General features: G+C 54.2%; 1 protein-coding gene across 3 annotated transcripts; it reads right to left on the minus strand.

Moving 5' to 3' along the window:
• Positions 1–1,478: 1,478 nt before the first annotated feature.
• SLC29A2 (solute carrier family 29 member 2) lies at positions 1,479–10,886 on the minus strand. Of its 3 annotated transcripts, none has more exons than XM_036765506.1 (13): positions 10,702–10,886; positions 10,250–10,364; positions 9,929–10,010; positions 9,324–9,484; positions 8,873–9,012; positions 7,898–8,032; positions 7,545–7,642; positions 6,592–6,676; positions 6,131–6,243; positions 5,805–5,910; positions 5,378–5,463; positions 4,908–5,107; positions 1,479–4,049 (listed from the first exon to the last, which is right to left on the minus strand). In XM_036765506.1, exons 2-13 carry the CDS (start codon positions 10,276–10,278, stop codon positions 3,938–3,940), a joined length of 1,347 nt encoding a protein of 448 aa, XP_036621401.1. In that variant the 5' UTR covers positions 10,279–10,364; positions 10,702–10,886; the 3' UTR covers positions 1,479–3,937. The 3 variants fall into 3 exon arrangements, with proteins under 3 accessions (XP_036621401.1, XP_036621403.1, XP_036621402.1); XM_036765508.1 differs by having other exon boundaries at positions 4,908–5,103; positions 10,702–10,832; XM_036765507.1 differs by having other exon boundaries at positions 10,250–10,399; positions 10,702–10,832.
• Between the last annotated feature and the right edge of the window lie 4,702 nt (positions 10,887–15,588).

The raw sequence follows: 15,588 nt of genomic DNA on the forward strand, positions 1-15,588 counted from the left end.
AAGATACTGGAGGGGTTTGCCATTTCCTCCTGCAGCTCATTTTACAGATAGGAAATGGAGGCAAACAGGGTGAAGTGACTTGCCCAGGGTCACACAGCTAGTCAGTGTCTGAGGCCAGATTTGGACTCAGGAAGATCAGTCTTCCTGACTCCAGGCTCAGTGCTCCATGCACTGTGGCACCACTTAGTGGCCCCAAAGTTCTATTGCCATCTTTTTATTTGTTGTCTTTACCTAACAGTCGTTTATGGCTCTCCTCTCTGCCCAGCCAGATGTCACAAAGACAGATGAATCGGGTCTTATTGATCCTAGAATCCCAGGGGTGGAGATCCTGCAGCCTTGAGGCCACAGGTGGCCCTCTAGGTCCTCAAGTGCAGCCCTTTGACTGAATCCAAACTTCACAGAACAAATCCCCTTAATAAAAGGATTTGTTGTGTGAAACTTAGGCTCAGTCAAAAGGCAGCACCCAAGGACCTAGAAGGCCACAATGTGGCCTCGAGGCTGCAGGTTCCCCACCCCTGTTAGACCCACAGCTAGAAGGGGCCCTGAGAGGCCATCTAGTCTAACTCTCACATTTTATAGATGAGGAACTGGGTATCAGAATTTAAGTGACTTGCCCAAGGTCACACAGCCAGTATGGGAAGCAGCCAGACCCCCTGAAGTAGAGATAGGAGGCAGCATGTACCAGTCAGGCCCTCCCTCCATCATCCCCATGACCTCCCATTTCCGCTCAGACCCTGATGGAGACAGCCCAAGACTGAGCCCAAGAGCCTGGGGAATAGTGATGCTTCCAGCCCAGTGTCAAACAGTTCAGCCTCAGAAATGATGGGAATGATGGGCTTTTGTCAGTGGAAATGACACTTGAGAAGAGGCCTGGCCATCTGCTTGGCTGCTGCCCTCTAAGGACCATGGGACCTTTCCATCTACCTGTTGGAATGGAAGCTCCTGGAGGGCAAGCAGTCTGACTTCTTAGTCAGATTCATTCAAGCATCTGACCTGGGATTTGAACCCTACTCTTCCTAACTCCAGTCCAGCTTTCTGTCCACTGCAACAACACCACCTTCAGGCTTCATTTTTGTGTCTTATTTGCCTTATTGTTTGAATTTTCCAAGACCTGGCTTCCAAGTCAGAAGGGCTGGTGTCTGCATTGGCCCACACCAGTTAAGCCAGGGATCCTCCCTCCCACGCAATGAGAATTACCCAAGCCCCATCCCTCCGCCACCATGCCCCAACCTTACAACAGACCTAGCAGTCCCATCTTCCTTAAACTCAACAAGGGCTGGGCCCTACCATTTGCTTCCTCTCTCTCTCCTTCGGGGCTTTCTTTGCCCACAGAGGGGTCTCCACGAGGGATGCCTAGATGTGAATCAGTTTAACTCATGTCAAGGGCACAGGGTGTCCAATGCAGGGCCCTGAGCAGGCAGAACCAGACTTAAGCCCATGGCCAAAGGCTGCACCAAGAAGAGGCAGGAATAGCCAGACATTGTAAAAAGCCAACCGTTTATTCCCCACGACGAACATCAGTTCTCTCCAGAAGTGCTGGGGTAGCTGACCTGGGGCTCCCTGGGGGAAGAGAAGGGGGGAAGCCTAGCCTGAGGTATGGACGCCACCTTCACGCAGGGCCATGGAGTCGGCCTTTCCTCATTTGTGGGTAAACTGAGGACCAGAGAGGGACATAACTAAAAGCCCCCTAAATCTCCCTCCTTTGGTGTGTTCCATTACCCTGGAAAGGGGCTTCCCTGGCCTCGGAGCAAGCCTCCCTCGGCTCCCAGGCCTCCACCCCAACTGGCCTTCCCTGCCAGCTGACTGAGCCCGCCATTCCCAGACTGACCCCTAGATGGAGCCACCTCTCCTTCCCCTCTCTGCCTTTTCCTTCATGTCTGGTACTGCCCCTAGAGGGCAGGTGGTGCACCTGCAATCACCAGTGTGGAGCACCAAGCACCAGGGGCTTCCTAACCACTGCCGTGTGGGAGATGTTGGCATGGGGGGGGGGGGTCCTACCTTTCTTCTAGATTGTGAGGTCCCTGAGGGCAGGGGCTGGGTGGACCCCCAGCTGCAAGCACATGGGAAAGAGCCCAGCTCCTACTGTGTGATGGGTTTCCTATGTCCTTTTCCATGTGCATGGATCCAGCTTGCCATTCTTCCTTGTCTCCCTATTACATTCCAATGCCGCTGTCCAGGGTCCTTCCTGATCCCCAGCTGCTCAGTTCAGCCAGCACTTTGGCCCTCTCTCACACACTAGCACTAGCTTCATCTTGCATATATCCTATATTATCTGTGAACGTGCTGTCTCCCCTAGTAGACAGGGAGAGACTGTGTCATTTTTCTTTTTGTGTTCTCAGCCCCTCGCACAGTGCCTAGCACACAGTAGGCACTTAATAAATGTATATTGGTTATCTGTGCTTGTGTCTTAATTCCTGCATCGGAAACATAAAACCCCTGAATGCAGGGGGTCATTTTCTTTAAGCTTTGTGTCTCCTTCATGCATATACTAGGTGTTTGATGAATGCTAATTGAATGGAATGCTGCTCTGAAGAAGCTGGAGTCCCCATTTTTCTCTGATATCCACCCTGAACTACAGTTTCTTGGTCTGTCAAATGGGGACAATGCCTGCCTCGCCGAGAAGTGTTCATTGCTGTGCATCTGGAGAGACTGGTCTGAGATGCTAGCAGAAGCGCCTTGAAAATAGAAGGTACAAGCCCTCTGTGCAAATGTAAGGGAGCATGGGATGGGCTCCTGCTCAGGTACCACAGCCTGGAGGAGGTAAGGCACCTCCTGCAGAAAAAGGGAAATGGTCCAGACAGATGTGACAGCACCAACTAGAAGGCCTGGCTCTGACTTCCAGAAGCTTCCCCACGTCCCGGAGCCAGGGAGGCAGCCTTGTGTACTGGGAAGCAGCAGGAGCAAGGTAACCAAGGTGCCGGTGCCCGATAGGGCTTCCGCACAATCGAGGCTGCTTTTTTCCCTGAGTCACTGGCAAAGCTTCATCCCTACCAGTCTCTGGCACTCTGTTCCAGTGTGTTCTTATCTCTCTCCCTGCAGAATGGAAGACCCTTGAGGACAGGCTCTGGGCCCAACACAGGGCCTGGCACATAGGAGGCCCATAAGGCTTGCTAATTGAGTTCCCCCTCCCCTTTCCTGCTTTTCCCAACCCCAGGAGCAATGGAGCGATGAGGACTTCTTGGAGAAGGCCCTGGAACCCTGAAGTGGGGCCTCAGATCTCACCCAGAGGCAGTGGCCACACCCATCATTAACTCAGCTCATAACAGCAGCAGACTGGGCTCACCTTTGGTATAGACCTCACTAGTAATACTTCTGCGGGAAAAGAAGGAATTCAGGGCAAAACTTGGCATTCCTTCCTCCCCACTCTACCCACAGGCTCCCTTTAAAGCCTCATCCCAAAGGAAAGATCCCCAGTGAAATTCCCAACTTTCCTCAGGGCTTGAGCCTAAGAGCAATCTAGAGTGGGATGTCTGACAACGTCCAAGGTAAGGGTTCCCCAACAGAAACCTAGAGCCTCCAGAGGTCATCTGGTCCATCCCCCTGCCTCCAGGACAGGTCAGCACCTAAACCACCAGCCAGGTGGCCAAATAGCTCCTTTTAAGAGCTGCTGAAGGGTTGCCCAGGACCAGGAAAATCCGGGGGCCTTTCATCCTCCTTAACAGCCTATTAAAAGTCTGCCGAGTCATAGCCCCTTTCTTAGTGGTCAGGAGAGGGAAGCTACTGGATGGTAGCAGCTCCCTCCCAAGAATCCTTCAGGTGTGGAGGACAGGTGTCAAGATCTCCTCACCTCCATGCACCTGCCTGTTCTCACAGCCTGATTTCTTGTTCCTCAGTCACCTCAGTCACCTGCTCAACATTCTCCCAAGCCCCAAACTGCACAGCCCCTGAAATGCTCCCAGCCCCATCCAAGCAGGGTGAGGAAGGAAATGGGGCTGTCTCACAACAGGGATTTGAAGAGGAAGGAAAGAGAGGCCCCACAGGAGAGGCCCAGGGCCAGGAAGAAAGTCATCAGGGCTCCAGCCACCTCACTCTCATGGGGCAGGACCTGCCTGCAAAGGAGGGGAGACCAGCTGTTAGAACAGGGGCCCAGCTCTCTGCACTCCCCACACTTGGGCACTCCTTGGTTCTGGGTCCCCGGGCTCCTAAGTATCCCAAGGTTCCCAGGCTCCCAGCATCTCCCCAAACCAATCACTATCCTTCCCTCCAGTGGAGGTGGAAGGCACAGGAACCAAAACTCTCTTCTGATATCTGATGCTTTGTGGGACACACTGGTTTCTCAGGTCCCTCCTAGCTCTGGCATTGTGGGACTTATGATGCCTTCAGGCCTCTGGGAAAATCTTCCTAGCTGTTCACTCACCCCAGGGTCATTCATTCCTCTGCTCCCCAAACCAAGTTGGGCAAGCCCTTGTGTCTCCCTGCTCCCGGGGTCAAGTCCATTTCTTAGACCTCTCACTGAAAGGTAGGCCCTAGACCTGGACCTGGACCAGGCTGCTCATCTTTCAACCAGCAGGCTCCTAAGGCAAGCTTCCCAAAGGCAGGCCTCCCCATAAGTGTGGCTAGCAGAGTTTGGTGAGGTGCACCTTGACCTCAGAGAAGCTGGCACTGCCCCTTCCTCAAAAGTGTGCTCGCTAGAAAGAACTTTCTCATGCTACAGCTGTACGGGCCCTCAGGGATCACCTAGTCCAAGCCCTCCCATTTCACAGATGAGAAAACAGAAGCCCAGGGAGGTTAAGGAACTTTCCCAAGGTCATCTACCTAGTTAATGACTGGGCTGGGACTCAAAAACTCAGCTCCAACAACCTTCTAAGTCCAGTGGTCTTTCCACTGAACCGTCTTGCCCCCCATTGGAGGCATGCCCAGTGAGGAGCTCTTTTCCTCCCTGCCATCTCCCCTATCCCCGTGCTCACCTTGGTGCCAGGCACATGGTGAGAGACACCAGGTAGCCATTGGAGAGCGCAAAGAGCAGCATGAAGGTGATGAAGCAGGCGTCCTGGGGGAAGAGGACGGGCAGGTGGGAGCGCTCGGGCACGTGGCACAGCATGAAGAGGGGAACAAACAGGAACCGCAGGCAGGCCAGGAGCGGCAGCAGGCGGCCATCCCGGTCTGGCTGGGGGCCAAGAGCAGCAGAGAGCGCCCTTCATCACCTCCGTCCTCCCAGCCCAGGCACCTCCCACCAGGCCCTCCCTGGAGGCTCAAGCACTGGGATCCCAGAGGAAAAAGCACAGAGCTGTGAGGCCCTCTGGGATGATCAAGGCCATGTCCCTCACTTTACAGGTGAGGAGACAGAGAGTGAAAGGTCCCATGTGGTTCCCAGACAGCCTAGGAGGGACTGTCAGCCCAAGATCCTTTGACCCTCCCATGGGCCTAGGATACTTACCCACAGGAAGTAGGAGGTCATACTTCTTCCCAACCAGTCCATGGTATTGAAGAGCAGAAAACAGCATATGGGGTTAAAGAATTGGCCTGGGGAGGTGAGAGGGCCCAAAGGCTCAGGGGGGAGTCAGGGACTCACCCAGCCTCTCTTAAGTCTCATGGATCAGGAATCCAAGGATGGAAGAGACCTTCCTTTTGCCAGATGAGCAAACTGAGTCCCAGGCAGGAGTATGACTTGGACAGGGTCACCCAGATCTGGAACCCAGGCCTTTCAGACTCTGAGCCAACCCTCTGCCCACTAGGCAGCTCTGTGGACTCAACCTTGTTTCCAGACCCTAGCCCCAGGTTTGAAGACTGGCTCTCCCTCCCTTCCTGTGTTCTCTTCACCTGAAGTTCCCTGCCCTGACCTCAGCTGCCACCCTGACACTCACTCCACTTTCCGGGGCCCCTGGAGCTGGTCACCATGGCAGTAATGGCCGGGAAGACAGACAAGGTTACTGTGAACACCAGCACGATACAGACAGCCATGACCCAGATCTGCAAAGCAGCAAAGCCTGGGTCGGGAGAGGTGAGGGTGGGGGGTCAGCAATGGCCTAGCCCCACCCACCCTCTCCCGCTCAGGGAGGGACCACAGCCACCTGGGAGCCTTAGGTCAAGCCAGACCTAGGTAAAGAAAGGGAGCATGGGGGGGAGCAGGAGTCCCAGAGGCTCATGGGAGTTAGAGTCTCCTCCTCTCAGGTCGCAGTATAGAGCAAACCTTTCTGAGGACAACCAAGACTGAAGGTTTCCCAGGCTTGGGCTCCTTCTCTGCCTCCAGCTCCAGGGCCAGCATCGCCTTTTGAGGACTCCCAGGAAAGCCATTCTTCTCATCTGGGGGAAGAGGAGGTGAGCCAGGCTAAAGTGCCAGTCAGCCAGCAGGCACAGGCAAAGAAGGCCGGCTCTTAGGAATGTAGATTTGGACCAAAAGGGGTCTTCTGGACTGCCACTGCCACATCACCAGTTGGCCAATGGACATTACAACGAGGATATCCCAGAGACATCTCAGACTCAACTTATTCCAAGCTGAACTCACTGCTTCCCTCCCCAATCCCCTTTTCCCAAAGTCTCCTGCTTCTGCCCAAGGCATTCACGTGTAGCTGAGAGGTAGCTGGGAAGGCGGCTTTCTGGGCTGAGGGGGCCCTCCGGTCCCCTACTCCCACCTCCCTGCGACTGGCTCACCGGCTTGGAGCAGCTCAGCCCTGGTCTCCAGCTCATAGGCCTGCGGATGGGGTGCCTTCTTGTCCAGGTAGTAGCGGGCAAATTCCTGTAGTAACACGGAGCCAACCAGGCCTTTGTGAAGGACGTGCAGCACCAGGAGTCTATTCCACGCTGAGACTGCCCATCCTCAGGGAACTCACAATCTAATAATCTAGGGACTGAGGCCCCAGGAGACAACTCCATAAACCAATCTAGTCATTGGGTCCAGCCTGGCCCCAGAGCTGGAAGAGACTCCCAGGGCCATCTAGGAGACAATGAGAGGCCAAGAAAGAAACTGAGGCTCAGAGTGGAGAAATGACTGGAGGGGTCATCAATGGGATCAAGAGCTAGGCCTGGAGATGACCTTAGAGGTCACAGATTCCAGCCCCCTCCATCTAAGAGGTCCAGGAAGCAAAGGGGACTTGTTCCTCCAAGAGGAACACCCTCCACCTCCAAGATCACACAATAAGTTCCAGAGGTGAGATTCAAACCCAGATCCCCTAGCTCTAAAGCCAGGACTCTCTCCACTGTACTATGGTCTCCCTCTAAGTGTGATGGAGCAGACTGAAGGAGAAGGGGTTGTGTAGGCAAAGGAAGGTCCCTCTGGCCAGTCCAAAAACCATAGCTGCAGGGCTTGCCTCCCCCTTCACTTTGGGCCTAATAGCTGTGTGTCTAACAGGGACTCCCTCCCCAAGCCCATTCTCCTTCAGGAGATATGCTGCTGGGGGGGGGCTCCCACTTTCTGACTCCACCTGCTCTGGATCCCCCAAGCCAGAGCCCCTGCAGCCTCTTCCCAGAGCAAGAGAGGCCAGGCTTGATTTCTCTGCTCTGCCCCAATCCCCAAGGTCAGGATGTAGCTAAGCAGCCAAGCTGCAGTTGGCTGGGGGTGCTTCACTGGCTTCCAGGAGAGGACCTGGAAAGGCATGTTGGCTCACCAAGTGGGACAGGGCCAGGTAGCAGACAATGGAGATAAGGATTCCCACACACGGGGTGATAAAGTACCCAAGCGCAGAGGTCTGGGCATCCACTCCACCTACAATGGGAACGGAAGAGTCCAGACCAGGCAGCCTGGCTTCCAGCCCCTAGCTTCCATCCTAGAGCTTTATAGAGCTCTGGCCCCACCCCCTGGGTCCCAAGACTCCCAGCTCCCAACCAACCCAAATCTCAGCTTGTTGCCTTTTCTCCACCCACTACCCTGAACCCAGGAGTTCTAGCCCCATCTGCAGTTCTTCCTCCCCAACATCCAGCCTCCTCCCCAACCACAGCCCAGCACTGTACCCACACTCACTGGCCATGGACATCAGCATGGCAAGAGCAGCAAAGGTCCCCGCTAAGCCTTGGCCACTGAGGAAAAGGGTGCTGTAGGTAGGTGGCATGGCCCCCAGCTGCCCAAAGAGACTGCCCTGGAGGATGGCGCAGAAAGCTGGGGGGAAAGCCGAAACATGGTCCTCACTAGACATTGCCCCTGAGAGGGCAGAGCAGCGAGTGCCCTGGCAAGGGGAAAACCTGGGGTGGCCAAGAGCCCGAGCTCCTGCTCTCCTGGTGGGGGGGGAGGTCTGTGGCTAGGGTTCAAAGTCCTTTGCAAACTGGGTAATGTTCTCTGCACAGGACAGGAGAAGTAGCTGCCCAGCTACTCTCTTCAAGGAGCACCAGCAATGCCTGCCCAGGCCTTAGAACCCTCAGGAATTCACTTTCCTCTTCTAGGAAATGAGGATGACAAGTCAGTTTCTTCCTCTTTAAATGAAAGATTCCAGCCCAGCTCCAAAATTCCAGGTTCTAAGAACAATCCCAGATCTTGCATTCCATATTCTGGGTTCCCCACACCTCTGACATCCTAGGTTCTAAGGTCCCTCCCAGTCCTGACATTCTAGGTTTGGTCCTGTGTTCTATGGTTCCTTCAAGTATTGCCATTCTAGGTTTGGTTCTAGGTTCTAAGGTCCATCTCAGCTCTGAAATTCTAGGTTCTTTGTTCTAAGGACCATCTAAGCTCTGGCATTCCATGTTCTATGTTCAAAGTTCTCTTCCAAAGCCTGGTATTCTATGCTCTATGTCTCCTCCCAACCCTGACATGTTCCATATTCTAATGTCCCTCCCAGTTCTGACATTATCTCTGTTCTGTGCTCTCTCCTAGCTCTGATGTTCCATGGTTGCAGGACTATATTAATCTGCCCCACCTCCAGACTTGGGCTGGGGAATCCCCAGGGCCAGCATGGGGAGGCAGGACTTCAGTGGTGAGGGCCCAGGCTGCACATAAGTCACTCACAATTGATGAACCAGATGGAGGCCATGGTGATAGAGAAGAAGAGCTCAGGGCTCATGTCCACTTTGACCAGTGCGGCAGTCAAGATGAAGAGCATCAGGATGCCCAGGAGGCTGCCGAGGATGCGCACCATCTCTGGGATGCTGTGCATGATCAGAAATAGCTGTGGCCTCTATTCTGGTTTGGATGCCACTAAGAAAGATCCAGCTTTGGAGAGGATAAGGAAGTGGCAAAGAAGCAGTATGAATGACTGGGTGGGGCTGACTGAGGAGGATGTGGCAGAGAAGCAGTGCACATGGCTGGGTGGAGCTGATGGAGGAGACCATATGTATCTGTCTTTAAGGATCATGGCTGAGGGGCCAATGGCAAATGGGACTAGAATATAGTAGGGGTAACGGGGAGGAATGAGTGTACATTCAGTGGGGTTGAGACTCCCCAGGGAAGTGGAGCTCACCACTGGTAAAGGAAAGAGTTGAGGAGAGTGAAGAGTAGCAGCGGCAGCTGGGACAGAAGAGTCATCCAGTTGTTGAAGTTGAATGCATCCCCAGGGCTTGTGATGTTGCCCTCAGAGGGCTCCCCTGTGACATTGGCAATGGCCAGCCGAGCCTGAAAGTACTGAGGGGGGAATGGAGGAGGAAGCCAGGGTGACCTCCAGCATAAAGTCTGATGAATGGCCAGATGGTGACCCTGGCCAGGTGCAGCCAGCAGCCAGACCTCAGTCACAACATAACCAGAGCCTAAAAATCTCCCCAGGGCCACTGGTGTAATGGGAAAGCAACCTGGCCTTAGGAGATGGTAGACCGAGGCTTAGGAGCTTTCTATCAGTGTGACTCCAGACAAGTCTCCATCTTCTCTGAGCCTTAGTTTTCCTTGCTGTAAAATGGGACGGTTTGCATAGAATGCCTCTGAGGTCCCTTGCCAATCCTAAATCTATGATCTCATGAATATGAATACAGAAGTATTACCTACATCCTACCTCCTCTGGGTCTCTGAGTTCTGCACCACCACCCCTTCCCCTGGGTTTGTCCGTCTGTCTGGCCATTAGGCAGTTACCCTTACCGGAATGGCAGTGATAAAGAAGTTCCAGGGCAGCAGTGTCCCCAAACCAAGGATAAAGAAGCTGGTCCCGACCAGGTGGTAGCTGTGGGGACCCAGGTGGGTGGGGGAGGGGGGAAGTCAGAAACCCGGAGCGTCCCCACCCCCGTCGGAGAGTGTGAACTACAATTCCCAGCATTCCCTCGACGCTGGCCTGGGCAGCCCAGGGCGCGGGGCTGATGGAGGTTGTAGTCCGCTCCCCGCCTCGCCTCTCCGGGTTGGGGACTTTCAGTCTTTCCCCAGAGTGTCGGTGCCCCGCGACCCGTGCCCCGCGCCCGGGCTCACCCATCCTCTGGAGCGTCTCCTCGGGCCATGGCTGGATTCGGGTTCAAGGGGCCAGGTCAGAGGGAGGGTGTGGTTGCTGGAGCCGGGATGGAACGGATCTCGGCGGGAGGAGCACCTGGAAAGGAGCCCACGTCGCAGCAGAGGCGGGGTCTGGAGCCGGACACCGCGGGGGACGAGAGAACCAGGCCAGGCTCCCCGCCTTCCCTCCCCCGCCCCCCCCAGCCGCTGCTCAGCCCGGGAGGTGCTCCGCCTCCCCCCCCGGGGGGGGAGCTGGCGCGGGGGTGTTGGGGTTGGGGAGCAGCTCGTGCCTCTCTCTGGCCCGGTGCCTGAAGCCCACCCCCACACACCCGCCCCGCCGATCCCGCAGCCCCAGCCTGCAGGACCCCAGAGTAAGAAACCGAAGTTGCGTCCTCCTGCCCCTCCCCTCCCCCCCCCTCGCCCCGCGCACTCACCTGGCTGCCCCACCCCCCGGGGCTCGGGCACCTCCTCCTGGGAGCCCGCTGCCGCAGCTGCTGCTCACCTGTGTCCTCCGCCGGGGCCAGAGGGCACCGTGCCCCCGGGCGGGTCGGCCAAGGACAGCGGGGACAAGGTGGCGGCGGCCAAGCTGCGGAGACTGCGGCCTCCCTCGGCCTAAGCCGCGGGGGGGCCGAGGGGGGCACGTGACGTTGGTCCCCCTCTGCTCCCGGGCCCACCGAGCCCGCCCCCTGAGGCCTCCGGTCTGCAGAGCTTAAAGATGCTCGGGTGGACAGCTCCCGGCGCCGCAGCCCTGAGTTCTCCGTCGCAGCACGCGGCCTCCGCTCGGGTCCTGGTGTCCTGGCTCGCCTCGGCGTGCCCAGGAGGGGCCGGGCCAGCTCCACTAGCGGAAAAGTTAAAATCGTCTGTTTCCCGCTTGGAGACTATCTACCCTCTGCGGTGGGGATGCTCCTGGGGATTGTTGAAAACCCTTCGCCATCTGGTTCACGCCTGCCTTCGGAAGCTGGTTACCCATTAGCCAGCTCTGCCCACCAACACGCTACACTCCAATCACACCGGCCTCCTGGCTGCTCCCGACGCAGCATTCCATCTCTGTCCAGGCTGTCTCCCGTGTCTGCAAGGCTCTCCCTCCCACCTCTGCCTCTGGGAGGCTCCAACTCCGTTCAAGTTTCAATCAAGGGCCAGCTCCTAGAGGAAACCTTTCTGACTCCCCCTTCCCCCAGGGTTAGCGCCCCACCCCCATCATCACCAGCTCTTTTTAATAAATCCTGTACTTATTAGTATGTAAATAAATCTACATGTACTCCTCCCTCCCCCTGCCAACCAGTTTGTAGCCCAGGTCCTGCAGCCATAAATGAGGGAAGAAATTGTGGAGGAAGACACCAACCTTTCTCCTCATCAGCAACAACTGCTGACCAACTACCACCCATGAACAGATAAACAAGGGGAAGGCAAGGGAGCAGGTATTTGTTGTGTTTAATATGTGCTAGGCACTGTGCTAATCGCTTTACCAATCTTGTTTGAGCCCCGGGAGTGGCAGCCTTCCCCCACCCCCCACCCCCTACCCCACTGGTCCTGCTTCTAGCCCAGCCCTTGAAGCCATCTGCAAGTGGGCAGCTCCTACTGAGAAGGGGACAACCAGCCCCATCCACCGCCAATCAACTACCACCCACAGGGCAGGCAGAACAACTTAACTGAAGCAACAAGGTTTGCTGAGGGAGAGTCAAGCGGCAGCATATGCCACATGAATCAAACCAGTCTCACCACCTTGACCACCACCTCCCCTCAAACCCTGATGGGAACAGCCCAGGCCCCTGAGCCCAAGAATCTTTGGAAGAGCATCCTAACTGGGTTCCCTCTGTCATCCCCCTGGGCAGCAGCCCCTGTGAACACTAAGACTGCAAGGGCTGGCTTCCAGCAGGGGCTGTAGCTGTAGCTACTGAAAACCCAGAAACTGATCTGGTTTGCTCAATGGAAAATGACATTAAATTGATTAATTTGGACATAGAATGCTGGGCCTGGAGTCAGGAAGACTCATCTTCCTGAGTTCAAATCTGACATCAGATGCTTACTGGCCATGTGATCCAGGGCAAGTCACTTAACCCTATTTGCCTCAGTTTCCTCATCCATAAAATGATCTGGAAAAGGAAATGTCAAACCACTCTAGTATCTCTGCCAAGAAAACCCCAAATGGAGTCAGAACATGAGTGAACAACAGTATGACCATCTGCTTTGCTATTGCCCCCTAAGGACTATGGGTCCTTTCCATCTGACTTGCAGCTGAAACCTTCTTTATGTGCTACCTCCCCATTAGAATGGAAGCCCCTTGAGGGCAAGGACTCTCATCTATTTGTAATCATAAAACTTGGCTCCTGGTTGGTGCCAAATAAATGCTCTATTCATTCATTAGTGTGACTGTATTGCTCCTACCAGTGGAATATAAGGTCAAGGTGGTTTCATTTTTGTCTTTGGATTTTCAGCTATTCTCTGCTTAATAAACATTTCTCCAATTGTTCTTTGGTTGTATTTTGACCCCATTTGGGGTTTTCTTGACAGAGATACTAGAGTGGTGTGACATTTCCTTCTCCAGATCATTTCAGGTGAGGAAATTGAGGCAAACAGGCTAAGTGACTTGCCCTGGGTCACATAGCTAGTAAGAGTCTGAGGCCACATTGAATTCAGGAAGATGACTCTTCTTGCCTCTAGACCCAGAACTCTATCCACTGGGCCACCTAGCTGCCCTGATTGAATTGCTGAAAATCCAAGGCTGCTCCTATGCACAACTCAATCATTCCCAAGGGAATGGCCTCAGCGGGTTGCCCTGTACTCAGGCACTGGGTGGTCTTAACACCTCATCGAGAAGCTTGGGTCTAAATCCAAAATGTGCCTATGGGGATGTCCAGAGTGGCTACACAGGGAGGCATCTAAATCCAGAACAAAGGCTTCATCCTTTAACTGCTGAGCTCATGGGGCCATAGGTTTGGAGGACACGGAGCAGTAAACTGATTTGCCCAAGGTCACACAGCTAGAAAGTAGCTGGATTGTCATTTGAACCCCAGCCCTCTAATCCTACCTTGGTGCCTCTTGATCCATACCCTCTTGGTCACCCTATACACAAATGTTATCTCCATTTTGCTGAAGAGGAGACCAAGGTTCTAAAAGGGGAAATGACTTTTCCAAGGACATGTGATAAATTAGTCATAGATCCAACTCCAGGCCACTTTCCTAGAGTGATGATGATGATAATAATGAAGTCAAGAGGGATAGAAACTTTGGGATGGGGAGGGCAGGCAGAGAGGGATTTATGACAAGAAGACCCTTCCCAGCAGCCAATCTGAGGTACAGCAAGCAAGCCTACACTGCTGGATCATACTGTGTGTCAAGGGGAACAATGTGAGCGGCTTCAAATGTTAAAGAGAGGAATTTACTTCAATCCTACAGGTTATAGGAGTGACTGGAATTTAATGAACAGGGTTGGGGGTAATATGGTCAGATCTGGTCTTCAGGAAAATCATGTCGGCAGCAGTCTGGAGAATGGACAAGATTGGGGAGAGACTGGAGGCAGGGAGGCCGAGTCCAAGGCTACTGCGATAGCTTGGCAAGAAGTAATGAGAACTGGAGCTACAGTACTGACTGGGCAGAGAAAAGGGAAAGGCAGCAGGAGACGCTGGGGTTGGGGGAGGGTGGGGAAGTAAATGAACTAGGCTTTGAAAGTGATCAGAGACGTGGCCTGGGAGTGAGGAGCCGGGAGCAGCGACGAACTTGGGAACCTGGAAGAATGTCGAGGACCCTGGGATACTTGGGGGAATCATCTCCCTTGATACGTGCCTTTGATCCCAGCTCCTTCCAATCTCTCCAGCTGATTTCCTCCACAATCATCTCCACTCTCTCACTAATCTTCAGCCTCTCAATATCTGCTTCTCCCTTCTGCCTGCAGACACGCCCACGGCTTATCCTTTAAAAAAAGCCTCACTTGATCCAACTGGTGTCACTGCTATCACTCTCTTCCCCTTGTGGATAAACTTGCAAAAGTCATCTGTCTCTCCTTCCACTTCTCTGAATCCTCATCCTTCCAACTACTGTCTCCCGAGTTATCAAGGATCTTCTGCCAAACCCAATGGCCTTTTCTTAATCCCGACCTCGATCTCTGCAGCATTGGCCATTGGTCACATTCTCGTCTTTGGGTTCTTATGAATTTCTCTCTCCTGGCTCCTCTTGTCTGTCTGAACACTCCCCCTGCCTTCTTTGCTGGTTCTTTATGCGTGTCACATGCACCGACCATGAGGCTCCATCCTTGGCTCTTCCTCACCAGCTCCCATGTGCTCAGTGAGTATCTGCATGTGTCTGATTCTCTGACAATCAGCCCTGATCTCCCCCAATTGCTTGTCTCATATCGCCAACTGCTTCATGAACATCTCCAGTTGGTGGTGCCATAGGCATCTTCCCCTCCACACATCCCAAACAGATCTCATTCTCTTCCCCACCCCCAGCTCCCCAGAAAGGTCCAGACTTCTTTATGACTGTGGAGGGCACTGCCATCCTCTCAAGGTCCCCCAGGCTCTGAAGCTGTCTTGTCCTCAAATCTACCTTCTGTACATGCAGATATCAACCATCCCCAAGAGGTTCTGCTGATTTTTCCTTCCTGACACCTTGTTTCCCTCCCCTTCAGTCCCCCAAGCAGCCACCACCCCAGCTGAGGGCCTCATCACCTCCTGTCATGGCCTTCTGATTGGTCTTTCAGTCACTCATCTGTCCTGGTTCCAGGCTATCCCCTACTCAGTTGCCAAAGGGATTTGTTAAAAGCCCTCTTCCTTAATATGCCCTGCTGGTTCCCTGTTACCCACAGGATCAAATATCAAGTCCTTTGTTTGGCATTCAAAGCCCTTCATAATCTGGCCCCTGCCTCCCTTTCCAGTCTCCTTCCTCATTCTTGCCTGCTATGTCTAGTCTGGCCATATTTGTTATTCCTCACAGGTGATGCTCCCTCTCCTCTCCCTCTTCGTACTGGCTGTCTCCCAGGTGTGGAAGGCTCTCCAGGGCCTCCCCTCTTAGAATCCCTAGCTTCTTGTGTTACTCTCATCAAGGGCCACCTTCTGCACTGGAGCCCCCCGGGCTTCTAGGGCCTTCCCCTTCAACTCTCCCCTTCCACTCTCTTTATGTTCTCTTCCTCATCAGAATGTAAGTCTCTTGAGAGTAAGAACTGTTTTTTTTTTCTAACTCTAATCTTAATGTGGTTCCTGGCACAGAAACATTTTACCCGGTGATGAGGAGGGCCAAAGAGCCCCGGAGTAACATTCCTGGGAGGAGCCTGGCCCCAGCCACGGAGGAGCAGTCCAGCTGAGGGCCAAGCCACTATTCTGGTCATT

The sequence above is a fragment of the Trichosurus vulpecula genome, chromosome 6 (assembly GCF_011100635.1).
Source record: "Trichosurus vulpecula isolate mTriVul1 chromosome 6, mTriVul1.pri, whole genome shotgun sequence".
In the NCBI taxonomy this organism is placed as follows: Eukaryota; Metazoa; Chordata; class Mammalia; order Diprotodontia; family Phalangeridae; genus Trichosurus; species Trichosurus vulpecula.